Source organism: Amphiura filiformis, chromosome 4 (assembly GCF_039555335.1).
Source record: "Amphiura filiformis chromosome 4, Afil_fr2py, whole genome shotgun sequence".
Lineage (NCBI taxonomy): Eukaryota > Metazoa > Echinodermata > Ophiuroidea > Amphilepidida > Amphiuridae > Amphiura > Amphiura filiformis.
In genome coordinates this window covers 80,275,697-80,290,922 of record NC_092631.1, presented here as the reverse complement: position 1 = coordinate 80,290,922, position 15,226 = coordinate 80,275,697, and the positions used below count along the sequence as shown (strand labels likewise).

Below are 15,226 nucleotides of genomic sequence, written 5' to 3'. Positions count from 1 at the left end.
TATGGTAAGGAGTGAAGCTGATAAATCACGATCATTTTCATCTTCCTAAATAGTGTGCCAAAATAATCTCATATCTAATGCCACAGTTCACTGATATCTAATCCAATACTATGATAGTTCACATGTGACCTCTGTGTAGGTTGTTAAATTGTTGTGTACCCAACACAGAATATATACAAATATATTGCAGTGAAAAAACTTGTCAGAATACACAAACATATTGCAGTAAAAAAACACAAGTCCTGAAAGATGAGCCTATGAGCATCTTCTTGATGTGGTTACCAAACTCCCAATTTGGTAGCCCAATTGGGCCTAGCTTTCAAAGATATTCCCTTGAAACTTAGCAACTTAAATTCCTGTCAGTCACAAAGAAATGTTTTAAGAATTTAAAACAATTTTTGTTGTTGACAATTAGTCAGGCAATTTTATAAATTTTAATACATGTAGTTTCCTATCTGTTAGCCGTGGCTTAGAAAAAATTGGGTGACTTTACGATGATTTGACCACAATTTGGGTTGAAAGTTTAGCAACACTAGTGTATAATGGTGCATTAATCCATCCTGCTTAGCTGTGTGCTCCGTGTTTACTTGTACGCATCAGCTGTTTCATGTTGGCCATTAAGGACACCATCATCATCCCCTGTATATTGGCAAGTGATAACAGATGCTATTCCAATTTCAATGATGCTAGTACAGTTAAAGTGAAAATTTTTGCAGAACATTTATTTCATTGTTACACTTTCGATGAACATGGATGCCGCGAAAAAATAAACATGTGAATATGTTCTTCTATGCATAGGTAGCCCTATAGGCCTATATATGTACGAAAAAACACAAATTTATAACAAAAACCCGAAGTAGTTTAAAATCGGCCAAGTGTGAACAATTTGTATGCGAAAAGTACCACTTTATGTAAATGAGTCAATGAACATGTTGAATATGTGACTTCAGAGATTGAGCATTATACTGATACATTGATGACTCTTTTTTTTGTTTTTAATATTTAATATTATTTTCACATATTGATTATAAAGACAATAGACATGTGGTAATTTTAGTTATATATATAAAAGCAGATCTTAGTCTTAATAAACTATGAGCAAAATGAGATTTTTAGATATTTTTTATAATGATGTTGTTGTTAATGATGATGATGACGTCGATGATGACTTAATGATGATATTTAAACAATAAATATTATTTATGAATAATGATCAAAATAAAATAGCTGGAATTAATTAAAATCTGTTAATATTCCTTGAACAAATTTTACCATGAAGTATAATGGCAATAATGACATGTGTATTGCTAAACAGTTTACCTAAATCCCAAATATCCTGGTCCATATGGTATTTCCTGGTATATCACTGCATATACTTTTGACCTCATCCCAGGTTTAATTCCTGGATAGCCTTGATGAATATTATGGTTCATAACTTCCTAACAGCTTCATTTTAATACCAGGTTATGACTGAGCAAGCAAAATAGGCCAGGAAGAGATAGCCATAACATAGAATAGAATAATAAAAGGAGATTTACATAATGTGAATGGTGTTTACCTGCTTACTATTCAATGTCATTAGGAATACAATGAGATGAATTTATTTACAAAACTGGATTTATGTCATTGTATTCATATAGAATAGATATTGGCTAAATTGGGTTTATTTACTAAAGTAGATATATGATTTCAGGGCAAGATTCTTCTACACTTAATGAATAATAGGCATGTATTTTTATGGTGATGTCAAATTTGGTCAAGAAAATATTGTAAACATTTTCATCTGGGCATAAAATTGGCACACGGGCAGAGAGAGAGTTAATGCGTATTTGTATGTAACATGGTGCAATGACCGATTAGAATGAAAGTTATGAAACAATAAATGAGGGTATCTGCTTTCCTTGATTTGTGAAGAACCCTGGCGAACACAAGTCATGTTAGTAGTGTGATATGCATTTAACAATAACAAGACTGAAACTCTCAGTTTTCAGAAGAAATATCAACATCGGGCATTCTGACAAGTTTGTGGATCCATGCTACGTACACAATCAAAAAATGTCGGCACACAACAATTCTTGCTTTAGAATAAATGTTTTATTGAAAGGAAGTTTATTTTACTGATCTTATTTTATCTTATATATCTTAAATCTTATTTGTATTTTATCTTATTTATTTACCCTTTATTATTTATCTTATTTTATTTATCACATGTTCCCCCAAATATTAAGTTAGTGAACTCAGTCAGTATCTAGGTGATGTCCATGTGGGTGGGGTTGGGGAGCAGCATGACACATATTTGCCTTTTTTGTTTAAATGTTATCTTAATATATAATTTAACTTATTACAAGCCGACGTCAAACGTCGGCTTGTGCTGTCTCTTCTCAATTCTTTACCTAGCTGGGGGGTTTACACCACACCCCCAGCTAGGTACTGTAATGCTCTCCGATTCTTCTTTCTTTCTTTCTTTCTTTCTTTCTTTCTTCTGGCAACAAAAATTTCAAAATGCTTCTCCTCCTACATATTACACCCTACAATTACGTAACTTGCACATATGTACCGCCTATATCCAGTGCCCATATGGTGCAAACAGAATTGGGATCAAAGGTCATTAAAGGGCATTTTCGGTATATAACCAAATATCTTCAAAATGCTTCTTCTGCCACATATTACATAGCACAATGACGTCACTTACACATGTGCATCGGCTTTACCCAGTGCCCATACCTTGCACACAGAATTGGGGTCAAAGGTCATTAAGGGGGGTAAAATCTTCCAATTGCATTATCTGGACATCTGTAAGGAGTATGGGGCTCAAACTCGATACAATAAATCTCATGACCAGGGGAACATTTTGCGGGGGTCAGGTCAAAGGTCATCTGGGGTCAAATCTTTATAACTTCATTTTCTGGATATCTGCAAGGGGTATGGGGCTCAAACTCAGTGACAACAAATCTGATGACCAGGGGAACATTTTGCAGGGGTCAGGTCAAAGGTCATGTAGAGGTCAAATTTTCTAAATGCATTTTCTGGACATCTGTTAGGGGTACGGGGCTCAAACTCCACAACAACAAACTTACTGACCTGGGGAACATTTTGGAACACTGTGCAAGGGTCATGTCAAAGGTCATCTGGGGTCAAATCGTAGAATTTCATTTTCTGGATATCTGTAAGAGTGCATGGGCTCAAACATGGTGACAACAAACCTCAAGACCAGGGGAACATTATGGAACATCATGCATAGGTCAGGTCAAAGGTCATCTGGGGTCAAATCTTAGAATTGAATTTTTGGACATCTGTTAGGAGTACGGGACTCAAACTCGGTGAAAACAAACCCCATGACCAGGGGAACATTTTTGGAACTTTTTGTAGGGGTCAGATACCTCCACAACACCAACATGCCCCAGCTAGGTTTGTGGTCTATGACCTCCATTTGCCACTAGTTCTTCTTACAAGCCGACGACGGATGTCGGCTTGTTCTGTCTCTTCTTAATTACCTAGCTGGGGGTTTACACCCCCTCCAGCTAGGTACTGTAATGCTATCCATTCTTTCTTCTGGCAACAAATTGCGCATTTTTTGCTCTAGCTCAGACATGCTTTGACCGATTTTGACCTAACTTGGTCACAACCATCATTGACCACGACCATACACGTCACTTGACTTTTAGTAGGTTAAAGGTTACAGAGGGGTCAAATAGGCTAAAAATGTGATTTCAGCTAAAAATTCTTCTTCTCCTACATGTAACATTCTACAATGGCGTCACTTGACCATAAGCATCGGCTATACCCTGTGCCCATAGTGTGTGAACAGAATTGGGTTCAAATGTCATTAAGGGGGCATTACAGGTATATAACCAAATAACTTCAAAATGCTTCTTCTACCACAAATTACATAGCACAATGACGTCACTTGCACATATGCATCGACTATACCCAGTGCCTATAACTTGTACACAGAATTGGGGTCAAAGGTCATTAAAGGGGTAAAATCTTAAAATTGCATTATCTGGACATATGTAAGGGATATGTGGTTCAAACTCATTGACAACAAATTTCATGACCATGGAAAAGTTTTACAGGGGTCGGGTCATAGGTCACGCAGAGGTCAAATCTTAGAAATACATTTTCTGGAAATCTGTAAGGGTATGGGGCTCAAACTTGGTGCCAACAAACTTCATGACCTGGGCAAAATTCGATACATTTGCAGGGGTCAGGTCAAAGGTCATCTTAGGTCAAATATTAGAATTTCATTATATGGACATCTGTAAGGGGTTCAAAGCTCAAACTTGGTGACAACAAACCTCGTGACCAGGGAACAATTTGAAGGGGTCAGGTCAAAGGTCATCTGGGGTCAAATTTTAGAATTGCGTGACAACAAACTTGATGACCAGGGGAAAATTTTTGGAACATTTTGCAGGGGTCAGGTCAAAGGTCATCTGGGGTCAAATCTTAGAATAGCATTTTCGGGACATCTGTAAGGAGTATGGGACTCAAACTCGGTGACAACAAACCTCATGACAGGGAAATATTTTGGGAACATTCTGCAGGGGTCAGATACCTCAACAACACCAACAAGCCCCAGCTAGGTTTGTGGTCTATGACCACCATTTGCCACTAGTTCTTTCTTTCTTCTTCTGCCAACAAACTTCAAAATGCTTCTCCTCCTACATGTCACACCCTACAATTACATAACTTGCACATATGTATCGGCTATGTCCAGTGCCCATAGTGTCTAAACAGAATTGGGATCAAAGGTCATTAAGGGGGCATTTCCGGTATTTAACTAAATACCTTCAAAATGCTTCTTCTGCCACATATTATATAGTACAATGATGTCATTTGCATTATGCATCGGCTTTACCACACGCCTATAACTTGTATACAGAATTGGTTTCAAAGGTCATTCAAGGGGTACAATCTTACAATTGCATTATCTGGATATCTGTAAGGGGTATGGGGCTCAAAATCAGTGACAACAAATCTCATGACCAGGTCAAAGGTCATGCAGAGGTCAAATCTTAGAAAATGCATTTCCTGGACATCTGTAAGGGGTAGGCCTACGGGGCTCAAACTTGGTGACAACAAACTTAATAATCAGGGGAACATTTTGGAACACTTTGCAGAGGTCATGTCAAAGGTTATCTGGGGTCAAATCTTATATATTCATTTTCTTGATATCTGTACGACCGATGGCTACACACCTTCCCTACAAGATCTCATGACCAGGAGAACATTTTGCAGGGGTCAGGGCAAAGGTCATGCAGAGGTCAAATCTTAGAAATGAATTTCTGGACATCTGTAAGGGGTATGGGCTCAAACTTGGTGACAACAAACTTCATGACCAGGGGTACATTTTTGGAACATTTTGCAGGGGTCAGATACCCCAGCTAGGTTTGTGGTCTATGACCACCATTTGCCACTAGTTCTTCTTCTTTCTTTCTTTCTTTCTTCTGGCAACCAATCAACTGCATCTAGCTTCGCAAAGGATTGACAGATTTCAACCAAAGTTGACCCAAATGACCACTGGGCTAGGCCAAACCTTCCATTTGACTTTGACCTCGCTGTGACCTTTGACCTAGCTATAATGGTCAAAATGTGATTTCACAAAAATGCTACTCCTTCCACAAATTTCATGCAATGATCATGTGACTCATGCATATGAATCAACATGTGGCAGTGCTTAAAACTTCCTAAAAAGAATTGAGGTCAAAGGTCATTAAGGGGGTCATTTCCGGTCTGAAAGCTAAAAATATTCAAAAAATCACTGTCTTTACAAAATATATAGCAGAGAGTCGCCATTAGCACACATGCATTGCTACTAGCCAGGGTCTTTAGGATGCCTACAGGTTTGGGGTCAAAGGTCATTAAGGGTTACTTCCGTCAAAAACCAAAAATGTTCAAAAAATTTTATCTCAAAATGTAAACAGACCAGAATAATATAAGCAACATACATGAATTAGTGTTCCCTGATGTATGCATGGTATTTTTATTTTGGGGGTCAAAGGTCATTAAGGGGTCACTTCCTGTTTTTAGCTGAATAACTTCAAGAATTTTTATCTCAAGAACTGAACATGTTAGAATTTTTAATTAAAATTGGAACAATGCATTTTGTCGGTGTACATAAGGTTTTTTTTACATTGAGGTCAAAGGTCATTAAAGGGGTCAAAAGGTCAATCAAAAATTTTCAAAAATCAAAATCCATGTATAAGTTCCGATTAAGCTGAAATTCACCAGGAATATTTCTTATGACATCCTAAGCACAGTGCAAGAGCAGTTGACCCCATCCGTAACCCAGGGGTCAAGTTATAGGGTCAAATTGCGGCTTGTATTCAGCGTCTGTTGACTCTAGTTCTTTCTTCTTCTTCTTTCTTCTGGCAACCGCAATCAACTGCATGTAGCTCCGCAAGGATTGACAGATTTCAACCAAAGTTGACCCAAATGACCATTGGGCTAGGCCAAACCTTCCATTTGACTTTGACCTCGCTGTGACCTTTGACCTAGCTATAATGGTCAAAAATGTGATTTCACAAAAAATGCTACTCCTTCCACAAATTTCATGCAATGATTATGTGACTCATGCATATGAATCAACATGTGGCAGTGCTTAAAACTTCCTAAAAAGAATTGAGTGCAAAGGTCATTAAGGGGTCATTTCCGGTCTGAAAGCTAAAAATATTCAAAAAATCACTGTCTTTACAAATTATATAGCAGAGAGTCGCCATTAGCACACATGCATTGCTACTAGCCAGGGTCTTTAGGATGCCTACAGTTTTGGGGTCAAAGGTCATTAAGGGGTTACTTCCGGTCAAAAACCAAAAAGTTCAAAATTTTTTATCTCAAAATGTAAACAGACCAGAGTAATATAACCATCATACATGAATCAGTGTTACCTGATGTATGCATAGTATTTTTATTTTGGGGGTCAAAGGTCATTAAGGGGTCACTTCCTGTTTTTAACTAAATAACTTAAAGAATTTTTATCTCAACAACTGAACAGAGTAGAATTTTTTAATTAAAATTAGAACAATGCATTTTGTCTGTGTACATAGGTTTTTTTTTTTCCATTGAGGTCAAAGGTCATTAAGGGGGTCAAAAGGTCAATCAAAAATTTAAAAAAAATCAAAATCCATGTTTAAGTTCCGATTAAGCTGAAATTCACCAGGAATATTTCTTATGACCTCCTAAGCACAATGCAAGAGCAGTTGACCCCATCCGTAACCCAGGGGTCAAGTTATAGGGGTCAATTTGCGGCTTGTATTCAGCGTCTGTTGACTCTAGTTTTATTTATCTTTTATTAATTATCAGGTTTTATTTATCTCAGCTTTTCCCAATATTTAGTCAGTGAACTCAGTCAGTATAGGTGATGTCCATTTGGGTGGGGCTTGGGAGCAGCATGAGCTGCATGACACATAGTACATATATGATGTGCAATATGCACTGCCATACTGGTATAAACATAGAAGCTTATAAATATTAGTATATTTCATCAGCTGAACATTGGTCCAATCCCTACACTGAACACTGTCATTAGTGGATTAACATCAGCACAGATGAAGGATTTAGGATAAATACATGGGTATTGGGTTTGTAATTATGCACATGATGCATGCATCCAATATGTGATTCGTAAGATTGCATTCATGGGGAAAGACCATGAATGAAATTTTAAGTGATTTGGTATGATGGATGATGTCAGGCCGTAGAAATAATTCTGCTATTCTGGGAACTAACTAGCCAATTTGAGCAAATATCAGAATTTATTTGCATGTTAAAACAGTTTTGTTAAAATCATTGTTAGGGTAGCTTTGTTAAGCATTGTTAGGGTAGCTTTTCTGGCTACAAAATTAGCCTTTTGATGTATTAAGTTGAATTATACAAAACAAAATGACAAATACAAATTGGTGAAAATGTAGGAATTTTTTTGTATTTTACACGTAACCCCAAATATTATCTTCCACTTCCCGAAGATTTTCTGGGAGCTGCATCCCCATGTTCCCGGCCCACCTTTTTCTATGCCCTGGTCATGATGATGTTGGGAATAGAAGTAGACCAGGAATATTTGAAACTCAAATCAACCCCAGGTTGGATCACCTCCCTTTCATCAAACCACTCTGGAGTTGGAGTTTTAGAATATAATTTAAATAATAATTAATTATTGATAATAATTAATGCCCATCACTCATCAGTATACATTACAATAATGTTGCTTGTACTGCTAGTACTACAAGCTTGTGGAGAACAATAGATATTCCACATGCTCATATCTACATGTATAGGCCTGCTAGTATTACCAAGGCTCTGTCATCAATTCATTAGCATTGTTTAATCATCAGCACAATTAACATTGATAGTAAGTAGCAATTAATTGACTATTTATCATAACAAATTAAAGTCAAGTGGAGGAAACTGTAACTTTCAATGTCAAATTTGAATTTTTTTTACACCAGGCTCCTAGGATGCATCATGGACCTGATTAATGGTGTAATCACTCAAATAAATACATGCCAGGTTTTTTCATAATTAAAATATTGGTGTAATTATTTCAACAGCTTGCTTTTTGTGAATGAGTTTGTTGTACATGTGCATCTTCTGTTAGGTTTATTATGCACACAAGATGTTTTTAAACAATTAGCATGTCGGTCATTTTAAGCTTGGCTTTACATCGAGCCTAATAAATTTTTTCATGGCAAAATTATGTTTTGCCAAATTGTACATTTCAATTGATATAGTTTGGACATAGATCTTGAAATTTCAGGGTATATGGGTCGGACAAATAATTAGCGCCTACAAAAATTGTATACCCATAGAACAAAATGTCACAGCTATGCCCAGATGATTTGTTGTAAAGTGTGGGTGTGCATCTGACTTAGCACTTTAAAACAGTTCACATGGGTGCTATTATATGACCATCATTGGCCAGTTTACTTTTGGTGACAGCATTCTAGAAAGTTCCTGGTATTTAATTTTTTTATTTAAAGAAAATAGAAGAAAAAAAAAACCAATTAATTTGATATAAAACTGAACTTTTGTCTGCAGCCCATGCACATCAGGCAGATCACTATATTATGCTCCTTTTCTTTGTGAGTTATGTTTAGGGCTCATATTGAAATACCCTACCACGTTTTCACACAAAAAGAAGGCAGGATTCCCTTCGCTCAGCGTGCGCCTTAGGAAAGCTCGGTCAGGAAAGCCCGCTCCTAATTTAAGTCAGTGAAGTGGCTAATTGCAGTGTTATAATCACACAGGATTTTAACAAAGAAGGCTAGCACAGGAAAGCTGCAGGATGGCGCACACCTTCCTGTGTAAGGGAATTTCAAAAAGAGCCCTTATGAGTCTCAATAAGGCATATACACAAATGGCGTAAATGTACACTTAGAGATCTAAATGATGGATTGCTGATAAAGATGATTTGACATATCCGGTGATAATTTTACAGCTTACATTCATTACTTTCAATAAAATCATGTGGCAGGCAGGACATTTATTATCACTCGTTTGGCAATTGATTCACTGTATTTAATTCTCACGTCACTGAATTTAAATTTGTGTTTTGTTAAATGTAACTTTACTACTACTAGCTTCTAATCAATTTAACTATATCACTTATTGTCGATAAACACAATTTTTATAATTAAAAATTATACCCTTCACTTTGTAAACCACTAATATTGATGCCAGAACATAATTAAGCCCTATAGATTTATAATCCGTACCCACAAAAATTGAAAGTTAATATTTAATATGGGAATATTTATTTTAAATGTCACTGCCTCATTTTGTTATTATAACTTCCATGAAGGTTGTTTGACCGTGGCCAAAAAGTGTGGCGCGGAGCGCCGAACTTTGGGAACTAAGAACTGATTTTCGGGCAAAATAGGGGCTTGAAGAACTCAAATTAGGACCAAATTATAGGCTGTTGAGCTAAAAATTTCTAAATTATTTCCAAATTTGAGCTTAAAGAGCTACAATTGTCAGAGTTTGAGGCTCAAAGAACTGGAGCAGATCCAAATGTGGGGCTTAAGGCGACGCGATCTTTTGTTGGTCGAAGCAACCAAAAAAAATAATTTTCATTGTCTAAATCAATATATTATTGAAAAATAATACTTAAATGTTTTGGAAAAGTTCATTCTACAAATCATATACTTTGAAAACTTGCTTGATTTATTGTTGCGAATAAGTTATGTACGTTTTACAAAAGTGTTGTTGTTTCAGCCCTCTTTACAACATAACTCAAGAACCACAGGACCTACAAAAGTATATCTGTAATATTTGAATTCTTCTACACGCTCGCTATGAAATGATCAATGCAATTTTTGCCAAAGCTCACTACCATTCGCAAGATGCTGTAAACTACCAAATCGCAACAGTTTAAAATAGCTGCTAACCTTAAGGAACTGCCGGAGAGCCTGAAAAAGGGATCCTTGAGCGCCGCACATACCCGCACCACCTTAACATGTGAGTGCCCCGGGTGCGCGCTTATAGATGTGAATTTACATCAGCGTATTAAAGTTGGGACTTTATTGACGTGCACATCAAAATCAAATAATTTTTGCCAATTTATTAAGCTGAACTAACTGTACTTAATTTTATTATAAGCTTGTGTTCTGTTTTAATACTGCTCAAATCAATTACACAAGTTACTGATGTCTATTTCATAGCCAAACAAGTTGACATTTGGTCTGGGAATATTTATTTTAAATTTCATCGCTTCGTTAAGCAGTCAGTGTCAATGTAGATACACTGTACACAAATATGAGCCTAGTATTATGTCTGTATTATGCATGAATTAACAGAGAGAATTTAACAAGTGGGCAGATACATACACACTGCTAATGGTTATTTGGATATTATCTTCAGTGGCGGCGCCAGGAATATTTTTTTAGGGGGGCATTGAGGGGCAAAGTGAATTTCAGGGGGCGTAAATCAACAAATTTTATAAAATTGCCGTAAAAATGGAACTTTTTTGGTTTTTACAGGGAGGCAAGAGTTCTGACTGGGGGGCATTTTCCCCCATGCCCCCCCTGTGGGGCTGCCACTGATTATCTTCATTGATAAAGCTAATTAGATATTAGTTTTTGTAAAAATTTTGATTTTATGCAAATTCCAGTGTGAAAGTGAACATTGCTCAAGATTTATATCCCTGAATTATGCTTCAAACAAACCTGGCAATCACCTCATAAGCACCTACATTGTACTGTAGAGCTTATTCACTTAAACCCTTTCTGGGGCATTCACAGATCATTGATACATGACTTGGAATAGATTTGAAATAGATTTTTATCATTTTTGTCCTACATATAAATTATCAGCGCACAGGTGTGGAAGTCAGTCATTTCCAGGGGTGCTTATTAAAATTATGAATTAAAAGTTAAAAATGGGAATTTACAGATGAGATACATGCAATGCCATCATATTCTAAACTTATATATTTTATTCAGACATTGGATGGAATGTAGTAATATTACTGAATTAAGTAATATTTGGATGGCCGCTGTTAATTCTAATAGGAGCCACATAATAAAATTGGATGATTTTCCCCTCATGGTTGCAACATTTCAAAATGGATATAATTTGCCAGCCTCATTAATCCTGGTCATTTAGCCTGATCGCATCACATATCATCAATTGTTACCACATGTATAGAGTCAGTGATGTAAAACAAAAGTCTGTCATGCTGAACCTTATAATCCATGCCTTAATATGGATTTCATATATCAATATATGTCAATGCATGTAATGTAATAAAATACCTCATGGATTGAGTACTATACAAATATTTGCACATATGCATTACACATGAATTATAATGTCAAACATACTATTACCGGTAGTTGCGGTGTTGTACATCTGGATGAAAACTATCGATGTTGAAATTTAGAAAGAGAAAGATATTGAAAGGGGTTCATATGAAAAAATTATGAATTATACAATGTATATAATTAAAATTAAGTAGATAAAACAATATCAGTCTCATGTGACTGTGATGATATTGTTCCTATTTTCAGGATATGATATAAGTTTATGAGAGATAGATTTACATGACATAGAAACACCTTCAATCGCTGGGCTCGAAATAAGGCGTGTCCGAGGATAAAAAATTTGTGATATGGGCCCTCAAAAATGTAAGAGCAAGTGCTCAAAATTGTGCTTATTTAGAGGCCCGAATTCATGTAAGCTATTCTATAGCTATTGATGTGGATTATATATATGGGCCTGCAAAAATTTGTGGGCTCCCAAAATTCTAAGATCAAAAGCCCGAATGGCCACCAGAAATTGTGGCTCATATTGAGGCCTATAACCATTCTGGATAGAAATGGATGCAATGCAAGTTGGCAATCATATACTAAAGCTACATCCTGTAGAACAGTTCCTGTTGGCATTCATTGTGTGCCTTGTTTATAGTTCTTATAGTAGGCCTACATGTATTCCTGGCAAAGAGCTTGGGATGGAGAAACCTCACTACCATAAATAAATGTTGGTATTTATACAGAGCCTTTCACATGTGAACATGTACCAAAGCGCTTTACATTTATTCCGCCGTCGTTAGAATATGTCAGCTGCCATACAATGCCCAAGGCATGCTCATACCTTTGGGCGGCGCTCAATGGACAATATTCATAACAGCTCCCCATTTCACACCTGGGTGGAGAGGAGTAATCGAGATAAAGTGCCTTACTCAAGGGCACAACACGATGGCGTCGCCGGGGGTCGAACCCGCAACCTTCTGATTACGAGTCGTAGCCTGTTCCGCTCGGCCACCGTGCTCCCATTGTGTAATCATCATAACTAGTCTTTCATAAATGAGGGGAGCTGGGAGCAAACTCTGTTTCAGAACTCAGTATCACAAGGGGGGGTGGTGGTACATGTAGTGTTGGGGTGGTGGTAGTGTTGGGGTGGTGGTTATAAGCCCCCTCAGATTACACCACAGCATCCTAATATGTATATCCAAGCCATACATGTGTCTCCCCTAAATGTATCACTTCACATAAAGACTTTTGTCTTGCATATTTTAAGATGTGGAATCATTTATGTAATTTATCTTTTCCATTTTACTTTTGTTATTGTCCCCAGTGCAAGAGTAGAGAGGGAGAAGAAGCAAGCAGCCAAAGATGCCGGCCTTATAAGGACTACAGTATCAGGGTATGAGGTGAGTCTTGTACTTCCATTTATTTTGTTTTGTTAATATAGGTAAATAAATGCGTATCACTTGCTGAGAGAGAAATTTTACTACACGCTGAGATGTTGATGCATTCAATGCACTAGCCCGTCTAGGAGGGGTAGTACATCAGACGCATCAACATTAAGCGCAAGTGCAATATTGTGTTCAATCTCTCGGTCTGCAACTCTGCATTTATTAAGGGCTCATATCGAAATACCCTACCATGTTTTCACACAGAAAGAAGACAGGATTCCCCTCGCTAAGCGCGCGCCTCAGGAAAGCTCGGTCATAAAACGGATGGATTATATGCATCAGTGATACACCCTGCCTTTTGAAGTGGTCCATGACGAATGGGAAGATTTACTCTGACTACAGCTCATCGCATAACCCAGGAAAGCGCGCTCCTAATTTAAGTGGCTAATTGCAGTGTTATAATCACACAGGATTGTAACAAAAGAAGGCTAGCACAGGAAAGCTGCAGGATGGCGCACACCTTCCTGTGTAAGGGAATTTCAAAAAGAGCCCTAACCTATTTCATACACTACAAAGAATTTCTGCTATTTTCTTAAAGGAAACAAATACTAAACATGTCGGAAAATTAGACCAATATCAGTGAATGAATCAATCCTGGAAGACGCGAACGCACATTGTGTATGCGAAACTGGGTGCAGGCAGGCCTCAGGTTCAAGTATATAATATTTACGGAACATTTTTTCATAATTATAATTACAGGTAGCAGAAGAGATGGAAAAGGAAAGAAGATTATTTCAGCTTCAGATGTGTGAAGTAAGTACTTATTTAAGATACATGTACTATGATTTCTTACTAGGGCTTGCAGCCCACAGCTTGTGTTGAATTATTCTTTTAGAAATCAAACTGTCATGAACTGATTTCAAAGCCTAATGTGAGCTGCAAGTTATATTAAAGATGTATGGGGAATTTGGGAAGAATCATTGGTAGGTATAATATGCAACTGAATCCTTGTGCACAAGTTTGTTTAATTACCTTCCTTCGCAGCACATTACCAAATTGAGTGAAGGACTTAGTTGCCACTCGGCTTGAAATACCAGGACAGAATTTACCAAGTTTGCAATGTACATGTGCATCACATTTCAGATCAAAATTAACACAGTGGACGATTTTGGCATTCAAATTGCATATATTTCACGTCCCGGTCAAGTCTGGGAGTTGTACAGCCGGACAATTTCCCTCCTTAGTAAGGTAAAATGCCTTGTGTAAGTGCACAACATGATTGCACTGCCCGGGTTTGAACCTACAACTTTGGGATCATCATGAGTCGCAACCTTTCGCTATGATGCAGACCTTTTTAGTTAGAGTGTCATTGAAACATTAATTATGGGCATTTAAAGCATACTTTCTAAAGTAAAATGGATTTGACTTGTAATCACTATTTTGTCTTGTTGATTTGCAGTATCTGATAAAAGTCAATGAAATCAAAGCCAAGAAGGGTGTAGAACTCATACAGCATTTAGTGGAGTACTTCAGAGCAGAAAATAAGTAAGTGTAGGAAAGGGAATAATTATTGCACTTAAGGGGTGTGATACCAAAACGGGTCAAATTTCATTTCACCTTGCCAGTATCCACTTTGATTCTGGCAACAGCATTTTACAAGAATCTTTAATTTCTCTCTATTTGCCTAGTGTATAGGCTCAAAATATCTACGAGAACCTCCTTAGATTCAAACAAATTAGTTAAGAAGAATCTCTTGAAAACTTGAAAAATTTTGGTAGAAAAACTATTGAGGATAATAAACTGGTAATATTTTGTTAGCCAAATCCAACAAATTTTACTTATAAAACTGAGCTTTTGCATCTTGTCTGATGGCTTGATCACAGATGAACTGGTCCACTGCTTTTACAGCGAAACTTGGCTGCTAACGATGTCATCAAGCCATCAGACAAGCTGGGGAAAGCTCAGTTTCTATAGTAAATATTTTGGATTTGGGTAACAAAAAATTCACCAGTTTAACTCAGCAATCCTACTCAATGATTCTCTTTGCTGAACTGTTATAAATGTTAACTGTTCAAGATCGCTGACCAATTAAGCTGG

The 15,226-nt window shown here is 37.0% G+C and overlaps 1 protein-coding gene across 3 annotated transcripts in view; it reads left to right on the top strand.

Annotated features, from left to right (window-relative positions):
* The window catches only part of LOC140151488 (arf-GAP with SH3 domain, ANK repeat and PH domain-containing protein 2-like), a 79,381-nt gene that overhangs the window by 39,007 nt on the left and 25,148 nt on the right, over positions 1-15,226 (top strand). For all 3 annotated transcript variants that reach the window (XM_072173841.1, XM_072173840.1, XM_072173842.1), the window contains exons 5-7: positions 13,069-13,144; positions 13,889-13,942; positions 14,589-14,674. In XM_072173841.1, the coding sequence (XP_072029942.1) occupies positions 13,069-13,144; positions 13,889-13,942; positions 14,589-14,674 (216 nt within the window). The remainder of the gene's footprint in view (positions 1-13,068; positions 13,145-13,888; positions 13,943-14,588; positions 14,675-15,226) is intronic.